This window comes from Sapajus apella, unplaced genomic scaffold (assembly GCF_009761245.1).
Source record: "Sapajus apella isolate SASKATOON/1434 unplaced genomic scaffold, GSC_monkey_1.0 scaffold23, whole genome shotgun sequence".
Taxonomy (NCBI): Eukaryota; Metazoa; Chordata; class Mammalia; order Primates; family Cebidae; genus Sapajus; species Sapajus apella.
Genome location: NW_022436963.1, coordinates 9,065,415 through 9,087,100, shown reverse-complemented (window position 1 = coordinate 9,087,100; position 21,686 = coordinate 9,065,415). Strand labels below are relative to the sequence as shown.

The following is a 21,686-nucleotide window of genomic DNA, read 5'->3' as shown; positions in this document are numbered from 1 at the left end:
AAAAAAAAAAAAAAAAAAAAAAAAAAAAAATAGATGAGTGTGTAGAGTATGTCTGTAGTCGGTGCTACTCAGGAGGCTGAGGTGGAAGGATTATTTGAGCCCTGGAGGTGGAGGCTGCCACAGACTGAGATTGTGCCACTGTACTCCAGCCTGGGTAACAGATTAAGACCCTGTCTCAAATTTTAAACATTAAAAATAAATAAATAAAATTTAATTAAAAAAGAGAGACAACAGAGAATCGTGTGTGTGTGTGTGTGTGTGTGTGTGTGTGTGTGTGTGTCTGTCTGTCTACAGAAGAAAAGCCACATAAGGACACAGCAAGAAGGCAGCTGTCTATAAGCCAGGGAAAAAAGGCCTCACCGGAAATCCAGAAATCTAACTCTGAATAGCACCTTGATCTTGGACTTCTAACCTCTAGAACTGTGAGCAAATAAATTTTCATCGTTTAAGCCACCCAGTTTGTAGTATGTTGTTATGGCAGCCTCTGAACTATTTTCACTCACAATATCTCTGATGCCAAATGTGTGGATTTTTTTCTCATGCCAACCAATTCTCCAGCTCTCCAGATACCAACTGAGTGTCCAACAATTCAATTCAACTCTGACACTGTCTACCTGGAATGAGCATGAGATCCCACAAGTTATAGGCTCAGCCCACAAGACTGCTTCCCCTTCAGATGCCACTTGTGAGTCCCAGCTTGCCTCCTGTATTTCTGACCAACCAGCAGCTATAAACGGGGGATGCCCACTACTCCCTCTTGATGTTTCATGATTTGCTAGAATGGCTCACAGAACTAAGGGAAAGGCTTTATTTACTATTAATGGTTTATTTATTTTATTTTTTGGGATGGATTCTTGCTCTGTTGCCCAGGCTGGAGTGCAGTGGGACAATCTCGGCTCACTGCAACCTCCACTTCCTGGGTTCAAAAGATTCTCCTGCCTCAGCCTCCTGAGTGACTGGGATTACAGTCGCCTGCCACCACACCCAGCTAATCTTTTGTATTTTTAGTAGAGACGGAATTTTGCCATGTTGGTTAGGCTGGTTTCGAACTCCTAACCTCAGGTGATCCACCCACCTTGGCCTCCCAAAGTGCTGGGATTACAGGTGTGAGCCACTGCACTCAGCCCTATTAATGGTTTTTTTATAAAGGATATAACTCAGGAACAGTCAAATGGAAGAGATGAATAAGGCAAGACATGGGTTGGGGAAAGGGCTTCCATGCCTTCCCTGGGAGTGCCACCCTCCAAACATCTTGATGTGTTCACCAACCCTGGAATCTCTCTGAACCCCGTTCTTTAGGGTTTTTATGGATGTTTCATTGTGTAGGCATGAATGATTAAATCACTGGCATTGGTGATTAAGTGGATCTCAGGTTTCTCTTCCCTCCCCACAGGTCAGGCAGTGGGGCTGAAACTTCCAAGCCTCTAATCATGCCTTGTCTTTCTGGAAACTAGCCCCAATCCTGAAGCTATCTAGGGACACCCACTGCCAGTCATCTTTTAGCATACGTTCTTATCACTCCAGAGATTCCAAGGGTTTTAGGAACTGTGTGTCAGGAACCAAATATTTATTTTTATTATATCACTCAGCTGTAACACACAATAAAGCAACTATCGGATCCATCTAAAGTAGGTCTTCCTCACCCCCATTAATCTGTATCTTAGCACAATGTTTACTTCTTCACATTTATAATTCATTATTTTATATATTTGTTTAAGTTCTTTCTCTTTTTTTTGAGACATTGTCTCATTCTGTCACCCAGGCTGGAGTGCAGTGGCATGATCTCAGCTCACTGCAACCTCTGTCTCCCAGGTTCATGCAATTCTCTTGCCTCAGCCTCCCAAGTAGCTGAGACTAATTTGTTGTCTTTTTAGTAGAGATGGGGTTTCACCATGTTGGCCAGGCTGGTCTGAAACTCCTGGCCTCATGTGATCTTCCCACCTCGGCCTCCCAAAGTGCTGGGATTACAGGCATGAGCCACCATGCCCAACCTATTTATTTAACTTTTTTGGGGGGTATTTCCCCCAATAAACAGTAAGCTCTGTGATGGCTGCAACAATGTCTGTTTTGCTCACTGTTGCAACTTCAGCAAGTTGTCAATGAACATTTGTAACTGGAACTTCAAAACACACATTCAGCAATGAATGAATGAAACTTCAAAGTACATATTAACCTTGAGGGGGAGAAGTCCTACAGATAAACAGGTCTGGTTCTTGAAAATTATTCTCAATAATTATGTGCCTAAGACAAAATTATTTTTCGAGGCAGGGTTGCACTCTGTTGCTCAGGCTGGAGTGCAGTGGTGTGATCATGGCTTGCTGTAGCCTCGACTTCCTGGGCTCAAGCAATTCTCCCACCTCAGCCTCCAGATTAGCTGGGACTACAGGTGTACCCCACCACAACTGGCTGTTTTGTTGTTTTGTAGTGACAAGGTCCTACTATTTGCCCAGACTGGTCTCGAATTCTGGGCTCAAGTGATCTTCCTGCCCATCTTCCCAAAGTTCTGGGATTACAGGTATGAGCCCATGTGCCTGGTAAAACTTTTTTTAAATTTTGGAAATATGTATATAACATTTACCATTTTAAAGTGTACAGGTTGGTGGCATTAGGTACGTTCCCGTTATTGGGTAGCTATCACCATTATTCATCTCTAAAACCTTTTTTCCATCATCCCTAACTGAAATGCTATATCCATTAGATAATAATGTCCCATTCCCTCCTCCCTCTAGCCCCTGGCAGACACCATTCTACTTTGTCTTGTGAGTTTGATTGCTCTAGGTACCCCATATAAGTGGAATGCAATATTTGTCCTTTCCAGTTGTTATAGTTGGTAGTTAGACATCAGCAGGGCAGGAGAGAACTCCCCCCCACCACAACCACATCATCAGGAATGTCAGGTGATGGCCAGGCAGTTTTTAAACTGCCTCTTTGAAATAATAATTAGTTGACCAGGTATGGTGGCTCAGGCCTGTAATCCCAGCACTTTGGGAGGGAAGTGGGCAGATCACCTAAGGTCAGGAGTTCAAGACCAGCCTGGCCAACATGGTAAAACCCGGTCTCTACTAAAAACACAAAAATTAGTGGGCATGGAGGCAGTCGCCTGTAATTCCACCTACTCAGGAGGCTGAGGCAGGAAAATCTCTTGAGCCCAGAAGGTGGAGGTTGCAGCTGAGATCGCGCCACTGCACTTCAGCTGGGCAACAAGAGCCAAACTGAGTCTCAAAAAAAAAAAAATGACCTCAGGAGTTGGGTGAGTGGGCTCAAGCATGTGCAATAAGAGGCAAAATGACAGTTTAACTGGTATGTGACCTTCCTTTAGGAACATTTAACTGGTAAGGAAAAAATGCCTCAAGTCACTAACAGGCAAAATGGCAGAGTATAAACACACAAGTGGTAAGGGAAAAATGCCTCAATTGGGCATGCATACAACTTCAGTAAACACACTGCACATGTAGCACCTCTCAAGTGCTGGCAGGCCACCTTGCATGCTGACAGCTACCCCAAAGGGGAGGAATCAGGGGAGAAGGGACACAACCCCCCAGAAGCATGCCAACGTATAAAACTACAAGTCAGGCCTGGTGCGGTGGCTCATGCCTATAATCCTAGCAATATGGGAGACTGAGGTGAGAGCATTGCATGAGCCCAGGAGTTCAAAACCAGCCTGGGCAACAGAGCAAGATCCCATCTCAAAAAAAAAGTCGAATTGTGAACTTGATCTCTCAGATTGCACACTTGAACCCTTTCCACATATACTTTACTTCCTTTTGTTCCTGCTCTAAAGCTTTTTAATAAACTTTCACTCCTGCTTTAAAACTTGAGGCCAGGAGTTTGAGACCAGCCTGGTAAAAAGGTAGGCCCCCATCTCTACAACAACAAAAAGTCTATTCATTTTCAGGTGGACATTTGGGTTGTTTTCACTTTTTGGCAATTGTAAATAAAGCTATGAACACTGGTATGCAAATATCTGAGTTCCTGCTTTCACTTCTTTTGAGTGTATACTTAGAAGTAGGATTGCTGGATCATATGGTAATTTTATGTTTAAACTTTTAAAAAATATTTCCAAACATTAAATTTATTATAACTAAAATGAATGTAATTGTTCTCAGATTTGGCCACTTTACAGCTCTGTTTAAGGAGGGGATTTTTTTAAAAGAGAAAAATGCATCATAACTTGGTCAAGGCCAGGCACGGTGGCCCACACCTGTAATCCCAGCACTTTGGAAGGCTGAGGCAGGCAGTTCACCTGAGGTCAGGAGTTCAAGACCAGCCTGGCCAACATGGTAAAACCTCGTCTCTACTAAAAATACAAAAATTAGCTAGGTGTAGTGGTGGACGACTGTAGTCCCAGCTACTAGGGAGGCTGAGGGAAGAGAATCTCCTGAACCCAGGAGGCAGAGGTTGCAGTAAGCTGAGATCATGCCACTACACTCCAGCCTGGGCAACAGAGTGACAGTCCATCTCGGAAAAAAAAAAACAAAAAAAACAAAAAACCTTGGTCAAATTACATTCACATTAAGAAAAAAATCTTCTGGATGGGTGTGGTGTCTCACACCTGTAATCTCAGCATTTTGGGAGGCCAAGATGGACAGATCGCTTGAGCTCAGGAGTTCAAGATCAGCCTAGGCAACATGGCAAAAGCCCATCTCTACAAAAAATACAAAAATTAGCTGGGTGTGGTCCCAGCACTTTGGGAAACTGAGGCAGGTGGATCACTTGAGGTCAGGAGTTCGAAACCAGCCTGACCAACATGGTGAAACCCTGTCTCTATTAAAAGTACAAAAACTAGCCAGGTACAATGTTGGGTGCCTGTAATCCCAGCTACCTCGGAGGCTGAGGCAGAAGAATCACTTGAACCTGGGAAGTGGAGGTGACAAAAAAATTAGAATTTGTCACTGCACTCCAACTTGGGTGGAAAAAGTAAAACTCTGTCTGAAAAAAAAAAAAAAAAAGGAAGAAAGAAAAGAAATAAATTTTGTTTTTGAAGAAACTCCATAGTATTTTCTACAGTGGCTTTACAGGCCCCTGACAACACACAAGTGTTTCAATTTCTCCACATCCTTGCCAAAATTTGATATTGCTTCCCTCCCTACTTTCCTTCCCTTCCCTTTCTCTTCCCTCCCCTCCCCTTCCCTTTCCCTCTTTCTTTTGCTATCCTAATGGATGTGAAGTGGTACCTCACTGTGGCTTTGGTTTGCATTTTCCTAATGGTTAATTATGTTGAACATCTTTTCATGTGTTTATTGGCCATCTGTATGTCTTTTTTGGAGAAATGTCTGTTCAAATCCTTTGCCCACTTTTGAATTGGGTTGTGAGTTTTTATGTTGTTGAGTTGTAGGAGTTCTTTATATATTCTGGATATTAATTCCTTATCAGATAAAGGATTTGAAAATATTTTCTCCCATTCTGTGGGTTGCCTTTGTACTCTGTTGGTTGTATCCTTTGATATATAAAAGTGTTTAATTTTGATGAAGTCCAATTTATCTCGTTTCTTTTGTTGCCTGTGCTTTTGGTGCCATATCAAATCATTGCCAAATCCAATATCATGAAGCTTTTCTCTTACATTTTCTTCTAAGAGCTTTATAGTTTTAGCTCTTATGTTTATGTCTTTAATCTATTTTGAGATTTGGGGCAGTGGGGAGTAATGCTGTCACTCCGTCACTAAGAATGGCATACAATGGCATGGTCATAGCTTACTGCAGCCTTGAACTCCTGAACTCAAGTGATCCTCCTGCCTCAGCCTCCCACTAGCTGAGACTACAGTTGTGGGTCACCACACCTGGCTTCGAATTGTTTTTTGTATATGGTACAAGGTAAGGGTGCAACTTCATCCTTTTGCATGTGGGTATACAGTTTTCCAGTACCCTTTGCTCTTGAAAAGACTGTCCTTTCCCCATTAAATGGTCTCAGCACTGTAGTCAAACATCATTTGACTATGCAATGATCTGTTTCCAGGCTGTCTATGGTACTCTATTGGTCTGTCTTTATGCCAGTACCACACTGTTTTGATTACTGTAGCTTTGTAGTAAGTTTTGAAAACAGGGAGTGTGAGACCTCTGCTTTGTTCTTTAAAACCAAGTTTTTAATCTACTATCTCAAATTATTTGTAGGCAGTTGCCATCTCAGTGACACTGTAAAAATTTGTCCTTCACAAAAATTGTTTCTAATGAGAATGAGTTGTCCTTGTAAGTTCTTGACAAAAAGCTGTCTACGAATAATAGTGCTAGTTTTGAATAGTTGTATTTTCTTTATTTTCCCTAGACAAAGCTCTTACTCACAAGAGAATTAGAATTTGCAATATCTTAGTCTTTTGTTCAGACTGGCACTGCCAAACTGGGAAATCAGCCAAGGAAGACTTCCTGGATTAAGTTTAACTTAGGTAACTAAAGTTTGCACTCCCAGACTCCATTAGCTTGCCCAGAAGAGAGAAGAGAACAAACATGTTCAACACAAGCTGTTTGGGATTTTGCTCAGGCAAAGTTGTTGCACATTCAAGGTTAGACTAATAAAAAACAAAGTCAATGAAAGAAAAACCATAACAGAAAGTTGAAGCCAAACTCTGAGGACTGCGGGAGAGTCTTTCCTGTTTTACCTCTATAAATGCAAGAGAGAGAGAGAGAGAGAGAGAGAGAGAGAGAGAGAGAGAGAGAGAGAGAGGGAGAGGGAGAGAGAATCAAGCTTATTTTAGTGTGGTCTTGGAGATTCTCTCTCCATTTCAGGTTGTGCTGAAGAAAAATTATAGTTCAAGAAACTTCTTGGTATTTGGCTTCTCTCCTAACAGAGGTAGGGTGGGGTAATAAGAAAGAGTGTTGGACTGTGTCTAAGAGGTCGTGTTCCTAGTGGAACTTTGTCTCTGACTAGCTATGGGAACTAAGTCACTAGCTCTCTCAACTGCAATTTCCTCCACCATGTGTTGAGAGAGTTGTCACACCTCCAAGAACTCTTACTGCTTTGATAATATTACAAGATTTTTTTAACTGCTTCTAGATAGTGTTTATGTTTATTCTCCAATTCTCAGGGAACACTGAATAACTTACTTGCATACATGTTTTATCTGTCCTGCTAAATTATAGAGTCTAAAAAATATCTTACTCAGTTTGCTATCCCTCAGAGTTTAGTACTGCATTTTTCTTAAACAAGTATTTTCTGAAACAAATATTTGAAGGAAGGAAGGGAGAATGAATTGAACTATCTTTTTTTGCTTTTTGTTTCTGTTTTTTGTTTGTTTGTTTGTTTGTTTTGAGACAGAGTCTCCCTCTGTCACCCAGGTTGGAGTGCAGTGGTGCTATCTCAGCTTACTGCAACCTCGAACTTCTGGGTTCAAGCGATTCTCCTGCTTCAGCCTCCTGAGTAGCTGGGATTACAGGCATGAACCACCACATCCAGCTAATTTTTGTATTTTTAGTAGAGACTGGGTTTCACCATGTTGGCCAGGCTGATCTCAAACTTCTGACGTCAGGTGATCTGCCTGCCTTGGCCTCCCAAAGAGCTGGGATTACAGGCATGAGCCACCACTCCTGACTACTATCTCTTTTTGTTTTGAAGATGTTTTCCATGAGAATTATTTATTTTTTGGTGAGATAAATATCCTTTACTGGACAATAAGAATTATATTACAGTAATGATATTTCCCCTATTTTATCCTATTAAAAATAATTTGTTAATTGATTGTTCACAGTCAGTTACAGACCGAACTCCTTGTTCTACTCTTTCCCCCCTTCTCACTACTGCACTTGACTAGTCAAAAAAAAAAAAAGTCAAAAAAAAAAAAAAAAGAATTTGTTGGCTGGGCACAGTGGCTCATGCCTGTAATCTCCGCACTTTGGGAGGCTCAGACAGGTGGATCACTTGAGGTCAGGAGTTAGAGACCAGCCTTGCCAACATGATGAAACCCCAACTCTACTAAAAATATAAAAAATTAGCCAGACTTGGTGATACCCACCTGTAGTCCCACCTACTGGAGACGCTGAGGCAGGATGATCGCATGAACCTGGGAGGTGGAGGTTGCAGTGAGCCGAGATGGCACCATGGCGCTCCAGCCTGGGTGACAGAGTGAGACTCTATGTCAAAAAAAAAAAATTGTGAACTATTTTATCTTAAAATTTTTGTAGGTACGTAGTAAGTGTATATACTTACAGGGTACATGAGATATTTTTATATAGGCATACAATGCACAATAATCACATCATGGTAAATGGGGGTATCCATCCCCATTTACTTTCTGTACTCATTAGCCATCCCCACTTCCCCTTGTGCCTCCACTACCTTCCCCAGCCTCTGGTAATCATCCTTCTACTCTCTGTCTCCATGAGTTTAATTGCTTTAATTTTTAGCTCCCACAAATAAAGTGAGAGCATGTGAAGTTTGTCTTTTGGTGTCTGGCTCATTTCACTTAACGTAATAACCTCCAGTTCCATTCATATTGTTGCAAATGACATTATCTCATTCCTTTTTATGGTTGAATAGTACTCCGTTGTATCTGTACCATGTTTTCTTTATCCATTCATCTGCTGATGGACACTTAGGCCACTTTTGTAGATTATTTTAGTATATAAAAATCCAGAAACAATTCATTAGGTAAGTATTCTAGCATATGGCTTTTGTGGAGGAGAAATAAACTCTAAGGGAAGATTTCATATAAGCACTTGGCATGGTAAAAGGCTAATGTAATGAATCAGTACTGTTAACTATGTGTAATTATATTAGTCAGGACTCTTACAGTTGCACAAGTCAGAAGATCCAGCTCAGACTGGTTTCAATCTAAAAGAAAAATTTATTGACTCATGCATGTGCAAAGTTCAGCCTTGGCTGAATCCAGGGCTGCATAATGCCATTTGGACTTCATCTTTCTATTTCTTAGCATTTTCTTTGTTGGGTAAGCTCTTCCTATACAGTGATAAGGCTCCAAGCTTATGTTCTATCCTTTCAGCAATCCCAGTGCTAGGACAGTGCCTCTTTTGGGACAGTTCTGATGACTCCCAGAGTTGAGTTTCATTGTTTGATTGGGTCATGCATGGGGATATACCTGCACCCATCTTTGTTCTAGGTATCTAGAATACACTGATTGTCTAGGCCTGGGTTACGAGCGCATGCTGGAATCCAGGAGTAGCGCTTACCTCCTCTTGAACCTCATGGACTGAGAACACTGGGGAGGTGGCTCCCCATTGGAAAATTGGAGACTTTCTTTTTTGAGATGGATTCTCCCTCTGTCTCCCAGGCTGGAGTGCAGTGGTGTGATCTGGGCTCACTGCAACCTCCGCTTCCTGGGTTTAAGTGATTCTCCTGCCTCAGCCTCCCGAGCAATTGGGATTATAGGAGGTGTGCCACCATTCCTGGCTAATTTTGGTATTTTTAATACATACAGGGTTTCACCATGTTGGCCAGGCTGGTCTCGAACTCCTGACCTCAAGCGATCCTCCCTCCTTGGCTTCCCAAAGTATTGGGATTATAGGAGTGAGCCACCATACCTGGCCGTAAAGTGGGGACTCTTAAGCAGAATAGGTTACAGTGGATGATGGGCAAGTAAAGGCAGTGAGACTCCATAACTAAACTAACAACAAAAAGAATCCTAGTTTTGCAAAACAGAACTTTGTGTTGTTGTTGTTTGAGACAAGGTCTCACTCTCATTGCCCAGGCTGGAGTACAGTGGCATGATCTTGGTTCACTGCAACCTCGACCTCCCAGGCTCAAGCAATCCTCCCACCTCAGCCTCCTGAGTAGCTAAGACTACAGGTATGTGCCACTGTACCTGATTAATTTTTTGTATTTTTAGTGGAGACAGGGTTTCACCACATTGCCCAGGCTGGTCTTGAACACCTGGCCTCAAGCAATCTGCCCAGCTCAGCCTCCCAAAGTGCTGAGATTACAGGCATGAGCCACTGCTCCTGGCCAAAACAAAAGTATTTAAAACAAAATAGTCATTTTTCTTTAATTCATAAATACACTAGTTTAATTTGCTAATTAGGCAAATTTTTGGTTTTCAGAAAAACTAGACATGAAAAAATTTTGTTATATGGATTATCAATACTTATATTAGAAATTAAAAGTGTTATGATCTCTTTAATAAAAGAGCTCTAGGTTATTATATGTTTGTGCATTCCATTAATTCCATTGTGTACCTGTCATGTAATTACTTGGAAACTCCGCTATTTACTTAACAATTGTGAAAAAGGCCAAATAATGTCTTTATTATTTTTTTTTTGACATGGAGTCTTGCTCTGTTACCCAAGCTGGAGTGCAGTGATGTGATCTCATCTCATTGCAACATCTGTCCCCCAAGTTCAAGAGATTCTCTGCCTCAGCCTCCCAAGTAACAGGGATTACAGGTGCACGCCACCACACCTGGTTACTTTTTGTACCAAATAGTATCTTAATGTTGGTATGACAGTTTTTCTTCTTTTTTCTTTAAAGATGGGGTCTCACTATGGCTAATCTCAAACTCCTGTTCTCAAGCAATTCTCCTGCCTAGGCCTCCCAAAGTGCTAGGATTACAAAATGAGGTATGAGCTACTGTGCCTGGCCATTATGACAAATTTTGACCTCATGGGCACTCCCAGGTCAAAGGATCATACTGTCTTAATAGACCTGTCCATATTCAGTGTCTTCTGTAATTTCTTATAAATTTCAACAGGGGCCAGGCACCATGGCTCACACCTGTAAGTAATCTCACTACTTTGGGATGCCAAGGCAGGATAATCTGTTGAGGTCAGGAGTTCAAGACCAGCTTGCACAACATAGTGAGACACCCATCTCTACAAAAAAAATTTTTTTAAATCAGTTGGGTGGCTGGGTGAGGTGGCTCATGCTTGTAATCCCAGCACCTTGGGAGTCCGAGGCAGGTGGATCACCTGAGGTCTGGAGCTTGAGACCAGCCTGACCAACATGGAGAAATCCCATCTCTATTAAAAATATAAAATTATCCTGGTGTGGTGGTGCATGCCTGTAATCCCAGCTACTCGGGAGACTGAGGCAGGAGAATCGCTTGAACCTGGGAGGCGAAGGTTGGCAACAAAAGCGAAACTCTGTCTCAAAAAAAAAAAAAAAAAAAAAAAAAAAAAAGCCAGCTGCTGAGATGTTGATGCCTAAGAAGAACTGGATTGCCATTTGTGAACTCCTTTTTAAGGAGGGAGTCATGGTGGCCAAGAAGGATGTCCAAATGTCTAACACCCGGAGCTGGCAGACAAGAATGTGCCCAACCTTCAGGTCATGAAGGCCATGCAGTCTCTCAAGTCCTGAGTTTACATGAGTGAACAGTTTACCTGGAGACTTTTCTGCTGGTACCTTACCAATGAGAGTATCCAGTACCTCTGTGATTACCTTCATATGCCCCTGGAGATTGTGCCTGCCCCCCAGCCATCCAGAGACTGGCAGGCCTTGGCCTAAAGGTCTGGAGGGTGAGTGACCTGTGACTCACAAGAGGGAAAGTGACAGAGACACCTACACACGGAGTGCTGTGCCCCCTGGTGCCAACAAGAAAGCTGAGGCTGGGGCTGCGTCAGCAACCCAATTCCAGTTTAGAGGTGGATTTGGTCATGGATGTGGTCGACCACCTCAGTAAAATTGGAGAGGATTATTTTGCATTGAATGAACTTAACAGCCAAAAAATCTTTAAAAAAAAAATTAGCTGGGTGTAGTGGCATGTGCTTGTAGTCCCAGCTACTTGGGAGGATGAGGTGAGAGGACTGCTTGAGCCAGGATGTTGAGGCCACAGTAAGCTATAATCACACCACTGTGCTACAGTCTGGGTGACAGAGCATGGCTCTGTCTCTCAAAAAAAAAAAAATGTGATGGGCACCTGGTCAACTGAGCAGTCTCTTTCTTTCACTGTTTCTTAAATTGTGGCTCTGGGATGACACATGAGAATTTGCATTTTAACCATTTCCCAGATAATTCAAAAGCCTTTAATTCAGGAATACCAGACTTTTCTGTTTCCCTCTGATTTACTCCAAAGAGCAATTTGTTTATTTTATTTCTTTTATTTTTTATTTTATTTTTTTCATTTCAGTAAATGAAAAGTGAAAAGAGACCAAAGAGCAATTTTAAAAAGAAGTCTGAAGTGCCCAAGCTTAAGATCTTCAAGCCCTTCATGCTTAGCTTCCAAAAATAGTATATCATTCAGTTCCCCAACTCTCCCTGTTAAATAAAAAATCTGAAATTACATATTAAGTGTCAATCACCCAAAAGTCAAGTGAGGTTCTTCTTCTCTTCCCACACCAAAGTTGGAATACTGAGCAAATTTGAACAAAGTGAATGCTGAGTACTACTAGTCTTTCCTCAAAAGAACAAGCCTATTTTAAAGTCTGTTTTTATATAAAAGTAATTAAGAAGTCAACTCTAAACACACATTTCTAACTTCTACATACTATTTGAACTTTCTGATGTAGTTTTGCACAGGGTAAAAGTTCTAATGAAAAAGCTGACTCATGTCAGTTATAAATTACATTTGGCTGCCAGTAACAGATGTAACTAACGGTACCTTACACAGATAACAGTTTTTCTCATGTAAGAAGAGGTTCAGCCGGGCGCGGTGGCTCAAGCCTGTAATCCCAGCACTTTGGGAGGCCGAGGCGGGTGGATCACGAGGTCAAGAGATCGAGACCATCCTGGTCAACACGGTGAAACCCCGTCTCTACTAAAAATACAAAAAATTAGCTGGGCATGGTGGTGCGTGCCTGTAATCCCAGCTACTCAGGAGGCTGAGGCAGGAGAATTGCCTGAACCCAAGAGGCGAAGGTTGCGGTGAGCCGAGATCGCGCCATTGCACTCCAGCCTGGGTAACAAGAGCGAAACTCCGTCTCAAAAAAAATAAAAAAAAAAAAAAAAAAGAAGAGGTTCAGAGGCAAACTGTTGCTGGCATTGGTTTACCACCTTTTGGATATGACTCTCTTGATATTTTCTTTATAGACCTAAAATGGCTGCTGAAATTTTGGCCTTCATGTCCAGGATGACAGTGGGAGGAAGCGAAGGGGTTTATAAAAGGGGAACAAGGATGGGCGAGGTGGCTCACGCCTCTAATCCCAGCAGTTTGGCAGGCCAAGGTGGGTGGACCCCTTGAGCCCAGGGATTCAAGATAAACATGGGCAACATGGTGAAACCCCATCTCTACAAAAAATACAAAAATTTGCTGGGCGCTGTAGTGCATACCCATGGTCCCAGCTACTCTGAAGGCTGAGGTGGGAGGATCAGTTACCCCAGGGGCAGAAACTGCAGTGAGCTGAGAGACAGCACCATTGCACTCCAGCCTGGGCAACAAGTGAGACTCTGTCTCAAAAAAAAAAAAAAAAAAAAAGAAAAACAGAAAACTCCAAAAAGGCAACAAGTACTTGCTTTATTTATTTTTTCTGCTTGCTTCTTAAAGAACATAACCAGGTATTCCAATCAGCACTTATTTTTCATATGGCCACATATATCTTCAATGGAGACTGAGAATATAGTGTTTCCCTTGGGATCAGTGCCACCCCAGAATTTAACCAGCCTACATTATGAGTGTGTGTGTGTGTGTGTGTGTAATGTATGTCTGTGTGTGTATATATATGTATGTGTGTATATATGTGTGTGTGTGTATGTATGTGCATGTGTGTATTTTTTTTTTTTTTAAGAGAGACAGGATCTCACTATGCTGTGCAGGCTGGTCTCAAACTCCTGGGCTCAAGTGATCCTCCCACTTTGGCCTCCCAAAGTGCTGGGATTACAGGCATGAGCCACTGTGCCCGGCCAGCCTGCATTACTAAGGAGAAAGGGAATAATGGATAATAGCTTTCTTGGTCAGCTCTGCTGCTCTAACAAAATACCACAGACTAGGTTGCTTGAAAACCATATATTAGCCGGGCCCGGTGGCTCACACCACTTTGGGAGGCCAAGGTGGGCAGATCACAAGTTCAGGAGTTCGAGAACAGCCTGGCCAATATAGTGAAACCCATCTCTACTAAAAATACAAAAAATTAGCCGGGCATGACGGCTGGTGCCTGTAATCCCAGCTACTTGGGAGGCTGAGGCAGGAGAATCACTTGAACCTTGGAGGTGGAGGTTGCAGTGAGCCAAGATCACGCCGTTGCATTCCAGCCTGGGCAACTGTGCGAGACTCCATCTCAAAAACAAACAAACAAAAACATATCTTTGTTTCTCATAGTTCTGGAGGCTGGGAAGTTCAAGATAAAGTGCCAGGCAATTCGATTCTTGGTGAGGGCTAATTTCCTGGCTTGAAAATGGTAGCCTCTTCACTGTGTCCTCACATGGTGGAGAGAGAGCAAGTTCTAGTCTCTATTCCTCTTCTAGTAAGTACACTAATCTCATCATGGGGGGACCTCACTATCACGAACTTATCTAAACCTAATGACCTCCAAGAGATCTCACCTCTAAATACCATCACATTGGGGGTTAGAACTTCAATGTAGAAATTCGGAGGGGAACACAAATATTCAGTTCATAACATTTTACTCCTGCCTGCCCCCCAAATTCATGTCCTTCTCTCATGCAAAAATAATCCATTCTATCCCAGTAACTTGAAAAGTCTTATCTTGTTCCACCAACAACTCTAAAGTTGAATCCCTTATCTAAATGTCTTCTAAATCAGATATGAGTGACACTTGAGGCAGATTCAACCTAAGGCAAGATTCCTCTCCAGCTACGAACTTCTGAATCATATTATTATGTGCTTCCAAAATACAATGGGCACACAAGCATAGAATAGATATGGTAGTTCCCCCTTTTCCATAGGGAATATGTTCCAAGATCCCCAGTAGATGTTTGAAGCTGCAGATAGTACCAAACCATATAAACACTAAGTTTTTCCCTACATATATAACAATGATAAAGTTTAATTTATAAATTAGGCACAGTAATAGATAAACAACTGGTGAAATGTAACAGTTATGACAATACTGTTCACAATTTCATGGATAGATTTGTTCTTATGGCAGATCTTAGCAACTTCAGCATATGAATTTTTTCTTTCCTTATTTTAGTATTTTTTTGTTTTTAGACAGTGTTTCACTCTTGTTGCCCAGGCTTGAGTGCAATGGCTCGATCTTGGCTCACTGCAACCTCCACCTCCCAGGTTCAAGCGATTCTCCTGCCTCAGCCTCCCGAATAGCTGGCATTACAGGCATGTGCTACCACGCCTGGCTAATTTTTGTATTTTCAGTAGAGACAGGGTTTCACCATGTTGGTCAGGCTGGTCTCAAACTCCCAACCTCAGGTGATCCGCCCGCCTCAGCCTCCCAAAGAGCTGGGATTACAGGTCTGAGCCACTGTGCTGGCCAAGATTTTTCTTTCCTTATTAAGTCAAGAACTTTTGGCTGGGCACCGGGGCTCACACCTGTAATCCCACCACTTTGGAAAGCCAAGGCAGATTACTTGAGGCCTAGAGTTTAAGATCAGTCAGGGCAACATGGGGAGACCTCATCTCTACAAAAAATACAAGCATTAGCTGGGTGTGGTGACCTGTGCTTGTAGTCCCAGATACTTGGTAGGCTGAGCTGGGAGGATCATTTGAACCTGGGAGGCTGCAGTGAGCCATAATAGCACCACTGCACTCCAGCCTGGGTGACAGAGCAAGACCCTGTCTCAAAAAAAAAAAAAAAAAAAAAACCAAAAAACTTTAACCTTTTCACTTAAAAGAAGCACTTTATGGCTTCTCTTTGGTATATCCAAATTGCTAGCATCACTGCTCTTGCACTTTATGGCCATTCATAATTAAGTAAAATAAGGGTCACTTGAACACAAGCATTGCGATACTGTAACAGTCAGTCTGGTAATGCAGACAACTACTAAGTGACTAACAGTAGAGCAGCATATACCAGGAGTCCCCAAACCCCCAGGCAAGGGACTGGTACTGGTCTCTATGGCCCCTTAGAAACTGGGCCACACAGCAGGAGGTGAGCGGCAGGCAAGTGAACGAAGCTTCATCTGTATTTACAGCTGCTTCCTATCACTGGCATTACGCATGAGCTCTGCCTCCTGTCAGATCAGCAGCGGCATAGGAATGTGAACTCTATCATTCACTGCGCATGCAAGGGATCTAGGCTGCCTGCTTTTTAAGAGAATCTAATGCCTGACATGTGTCACCGTCTTTCATCACCCCTAGATGGGACCATCTAGTTGCAGGAAAACAAGCCCAGGACTCCTGCTGATTCTACATTATGGTGAGTTATATAATTATTTCATTATATGTTACAATGTAATAATAATAGAAATAAAGTGCACAATAAATGTAATGTACTTGAATCATACCAAAACCATCCCCTCCATTCTGGTCTGAATAATGTTAAGGACCGTTGGCATATACAACATGGATACCATGGACAAAGGGATGAGATGGACCACCCTGAGATTTCATTATGCTACTCAGAATGGTACACAAATTGAAACTTATGAATTTAAAACATTTTTATTTTTATTTTTTACCTTGCAGCTCCAGTTCAAAGGGGTTAATGTATTATTTTTTAAAACAGGGTCTCATTCTGTTGCGCAGGATGAAGTGCAGTGGCATGATCATGGGTTACTGCAGCCTCAACCTCCTAAGCTCAAGCGATCCTCCCACCTCAGCCTCCCAAGTAGCTGGAACTACAGATGCACCATATCCAGCTAATTTTTTTGTATTTTTGTAGAGAAATGTCTACGCTGAACTCCTGGGCTCAAACAATCCACCCACCTCACCCTCCCAAAATGCTGAGATTACAGGTATGAGCCACTGTGCCCAGCCCGCGATATATAATTTTAAAAATTCATTTCTCTATTGTTGGACATTTAGGTGGCTTCTAATTTTTTACTACCGTAAGCAACTCTATTTTATTCTGTTAATATTTTACTTACAAAAGCAATGTATGTTATTTCTAAATAATGCTCTAAATATATATTGTGTAAAACAAAAAGAAAAATTACCTATTTTATTCACCAGTACTTCTATTTCCTGGCACTTCTATGCCTCATAAGGAAACACTATTAATTTACTGTGCATCATCTAAAGTTTTGTTTTCTGACTCACTTTTTTCTTTTCCTTCTATTCTATTAACCTACGGTGTTTTTTGTTTGTTTTTGTTTTCTGTTCTTGTTATGCTCTGCCTCAAGCAACCTCTTTGCTCTTCTTATTTGCGTCTTAGTCTAGGAAACCAAAAAAATAAATCTATTAAAATTATGTATAAATTTATTATTTTTAAAGCATTGGGAGTAGAAAAGGAACAAAGAAATCTCTAATTGGTCACACCACTGTCCTCCAGCCTGGGTAACAGAGCAAGATCCAGTCTCAAAAAAAAAAAGAAGAAATCTCTAACTGATTGTGTTCAATTAGTTGTAAACAGCACTGAACTTGGACCAGCCAGAATTATGTGTAAACCTAGACAAAATAAGTTATGACTGAAGGCCTCACATCTCTGATTGAATTTGACTATTTTCTCCTTTTGCATTTTGGCTTATATTGAGCCTATTAAGCCCACTTCCTAGCACTAACTGCATCAGACAGTTGGAGAAGTAATCTTTATTTTTATTTATTTTTTTCTAGAGACAAGATCTTGCTCTGTTGCCCAGGCTGTAGTACAGTGCTATGATCATAGGTCATTGCAGCCTTGAGCTCCTGGGCTCAAAAGATCCTCCTGCTTCAGCCTCCCAAGTAGCTTGATCTACAGGTATGGGCCACCATGGCCAGCTAATGTTTTAAATGTTTTGTAGAGATGGAGTCTCCCTATGTTGCCCAGGCTGGTCTCTAACTTCTCCCGCTGTTTGGCCTCCCAAAGTGTTGGGATTACAGGTGTGAGCCACTGCACCTAGCCGAAAAGTAACCTTTAAATAAGGTTATTCCCCCCCTGTGCTATCTTTACGTTTCTTAAGCTAAGAGTACATTACACTTAATAAACATTTTAATGTTAACTTTTAATATGTTCATACAAATGACCATGGAAGGAAAATTCTGTAAAATAAGGAAAGAGCAGTTCAAGATACTTTTTTAAAATGCATTCAGTCATTAATTAAATATATACTGAGTGCCTGCCACATATCAGGCCCTGTATAAATATTAAGAATGTAAAAACAAAACAAAAAAAAAAGCTCTTTATTATTCTTTTTTTTTCTCTCTCTCTCTTTTTTTTTTTTTTTTTGAGACAGAATCTCACTCTGTTGCCTAGGCTGTGCAGTGGTATAATCACCTCTCCCTGCTGCCTTGATCTCCTGGGCTCATGTGATGCTCTAGCCTCAGCCTCCTCAATAGCTAGGACTACAGGTATGTGCTGCATAGTCCTGGCTTTAAGGAATCCTCTTGCCTGGGCCTCCCAAAGTGTTGGGAATAGAGGTCTGAGCCACCACCACACCCAGCCACCATTTTTTTAGGAAACACCGTTTAGGAAAACCTGATAGTGCGTTTTTATTTTATTTTATTTAGATGGAGTCTTTCTCTGTTGCCGGGCTGGAGTGCAGTGGTACAGTTTCGGCTTACTGCAACCTCTGCCTTCCAGGTTCAAGTGATTCTCCTGCCTCAGCCTCCCAAGCTGGCATTACAGGTGGATGCCACTATGCCTGGCTAATTTTTATATTTTTAGTAGAGATGGGATTTCACCATGTTGGCCAAGCTGGTCTTGAACTCCTGACCTCAAGTGATCTGCCTGTCTTGGCCTCCCAAAGTGCTGGGATTACAGGCATGAGCCACCGCATCTGGCCATGATTGTGCATTTTATAGTTTTCTTTGGCTGGATCCTCCCTCCAAAATCTGTATTTGAGCACTTTTGTCTTTCAGAGAAGTACAGCAGTAAACTCAGTTCTCTATTGATAACACATTGGCATTGGACCTCTGTGTATTTCTCTATATGTTTTTTCACCACCACAAGTATATTTATGTCCTAGCACCCCTGACAGCATTTACCTTAAGCACAAGAGGGAAGTCCCCTGGCTGCCCGTCTAGGTAAATATCTAGGACATTTGGACTCCCTGTGGGTCTTTTTGGTAAAACTAAGCCCAGAGACCTGACACTGCATTTCACAATTCACACCATTGTCTAATGCTCACCCTTTCATTTTTTTTTCTTCTGCGAAAACTGTTGAAATGCCAGAAGTTTGGCTAGGGGTGAGTAGGGAAGTTTGGAATGTTTTTAATCCTGTGTTCAGTGCTCTTGGTAATATTAGAAGAGCAGCAGAGCCATGAATCTAGTCATGCTCTTGGCTAACACAGTCTACCCTGACTTAAGTGCTCCTCACATGAAAAAAGATCCAGGGCTTTAGTTGACAGTAAATGCAACCTGAGCCAGTGATGTGACCTGGCTGCCAAAACAAGTAAATGTGATATGAACTGGCATTAAAAGAAGCCTGGTGGCTAGGACAAGGAAAGTAATAGTCCCAGAGTACATTCTGCAATGGTCAGATCACACCTGGAGGATGGATGGTGTTTCCTTCCACGCTTTAAGAGTGATGTTGACAAGTTGAAGTATGCCCAGATTGGGCAACAGGATGATGAATGGCCTAGAAACTACATCTTTTGAGGAACGGTTGGAGGATGTGGGGTAGTTACCCTGAAAACTAGAAGGCATGGGGGTGTGGGATAACTATTCTCAAATGATTGCAGGATTATCATGTAGAAGAGTTGGACTCTTTTGTGTAATCTCAGCAAGCACAGCTTAGACCAATGGGTGTATGTTACAAAATGGCTGATTTTGTCTCTGTAAAGGGAAGAACTTTCTAGCCCTTATGAACACCTAGAAAATAGCAGCTCTGAACGGTAGTGACTTTATTTATTTATTGTATTTGATTTTTGAGACAGAGTCTCGCTCTTGTGGCCCAGGCTAAAGTGCAGTGGTGCTATCTCAGCTCACTGCAACCTCCACCTCCCGGGTTCAAGTGATTCTCCCACCTCAGCCTCCCGAGAAGCTGGCATTACAGGCATTCACCACCATATCCAGCTAATTTTTTTGTATTTTTTTAACACTTTTAAAAAATCTTTATTAACAATTAGAACAGTTTTGCAGTCAAATGAAGTAGGTCTTTTCTCTTTTGTTCTCAAAGAACCCCTTAATAAAGGAGGCACTGACAGGTACATTCCACATTAACAGGTTTTAACACTGCTCATAACTGATAATCTAGTGAACATTTAATTCCAAGTTTTAACTTGGAGAACATAAAACTATATCCTATTGAGAACTGATTAAAAAGCAAAAGAAACAAAAATTAGCAGCTAGACAACAAAAGCAATGACCCTTAATTTAGAAGACAACTTTTTACCAAGTACCTAAGACTGTGGAGTAGAACTCAGGAAAGGAAAATTTTAGACCCCATCCCATAAGGACTTTAGTTTCCGAAATACCAAAAATAACTTACTTCCCCTTGTAGGTGGGTGCCACAGAATGAAGTCAGAGTAAAGCAATAAAATGCACATTCAGTGCATGTAAAGTAAAAGGGTATATATTCTATATAAGTTTAGCCTAAAATTGTCTCTTTACATATCTGAAGTTCAGCCTAAAGGTTTCAGTACAAAGTGAACTGCAGCCTAACTGGTTGTGTAAATAAATGGTACCCTACTCTTGGGCCAGTTACTAAGTTTCAGCCAATGAAAGGCAGCAAACTGTTCAACCTATATTCAAATAAGGCAAACGCTGAACTGTTAACTAATCCGGCTGTTGCTGTATCTCACTTCCATTTTCCATACATCACTTTCCTTCTTCCGTCCATAAATCCTCATCAACTATGCAGCTGGGCTGAAGCCTCTGAATCTATTCTCGTTCAGGGGCTACCTGATTTATGAATTGTTCTTTGCTCAATTAAACTGTCAAATTTAATTTGTCTGAAGCTTTTCTTTTAACCTTATTTTTACTATCATAAAAATAAAAATTTTAGTTCAAAAACTTAAAGCCTGATCATCTAAAAATGAAACTGCCCAGCAGAAATGCTTAGCTCTCACTGTGGTATTCTTGTGAATGTGGAGGAAACTAGGCTAAAACTCTGATATACTCAATAGACAGCTCTGTCCCACATTTATGTTTATTAAAAACTGACATAAACAAACACAACCTGTACAAAAAATATCCCAGATCCCATATGACTTTGAAACAGTAATCATGAGAGACATTATCGCCTTGGACCCCCTCTTCCTCTGCCACGGCCACGTCCTCTTCCTCTGCCTCTGCCTCGGCCTCTTCCTGCAACTGCTTCCCTTTTCTTAGATTTCACCTTAGGTTCAACATCCACAAGTAGTGTATCCAGAGGTAAACTGTCTGGTAGAATAAAGTATTGAATGTTATTTCCTCGAATACTCAGCATTTCCAGCTGTACAGGTTCTCTGTTCTTCAGGGTCATTTTCACAGCTTTAAGATGTGTATTCATGCTGACATCCACACCTGTAATTGTTCCATGGACCTGTGTTCCATTCTTCAATTCAATGGTTACAGTTTCATGACTCAATTTCATCAAAAATCTCACAAGCTTCATCCTAGCAGCGCCGTCACCCTTTGGTTCCGATAGCCCACAAAATCCAGTAACCTAATACTGATCGACGGCAGTATGAATGGCCGGAAGCGCCTACTCCAGTCAATTTTTTGTATTTTTAGTAGAGACAGGGTCTTACCATGTTGACCAGGTTGGTCTCCAACTGCTTACCTCAAGTGATCCCCCGACCTCTGCATCCCAAAGTGCAGGGATTACAGGCGTGAGCCACCGCACCTGGCCTATTTAATTAATTAATTAATTTTTTGAGACAGAGTCTCCCTCTGTCGCCCAGGC

The 21,686-nt window shown here is 41.7% G+C and overlaps 2 protein-coding genes across 4 annotated transcripts in view; one reads left to right on the top strand and one right to left on the bottom strand.

Annotated features, from left to right (window-relative positions):
- DENND6A (DENN domain containing 6A) overlaps positions 1 to 21,686 on the top strand; it is a 135,833-nt gene that overhangs the window by 40,829 nt on the left and 73,318 nt on the right. The window lies entirely within an intron of this gene.
- Positions 20,930 to 21,489, bottom strand: LOC116559176 (small nuclear ribonucleoprotein Sm D1-like). Its single transcript, XM_032289586.1, has 2 exons — positions 21,305 to 21,489; positions 20,930 to 21,181 (listed from the first exon to the last, which is right to left on the bottom strand). The coding sequence occupies exons 1-2, from the start codon at positions 21,393 to 21,395 to the stop codon at positions 21,036 to 21,038; spliced, it is 237 nt and encodes a 78-aa protein (XP_032145477.1). The 5' UTR covers positions 21,396 to 21,489; the 3' UTR covers positions 20,930 to 21,035.

Excerpts from the sequence above, each read along its gene's own strand:
- LOC116559176 (XM_032289586.1), bottom strand. The coding sequence starts at position 21,395 with ATGAAGCTTGTGAGATTTTTGATGAAATTGAGTCATGAAACTGTAACC. Across the intron at positions 21,182-21,304 it reads GGTCCATGGAACAATTACAG|ACAGTTTACCTCTGGATACA; the intron begins GTGTGGATGTCA and ends TTATTCTACCAG.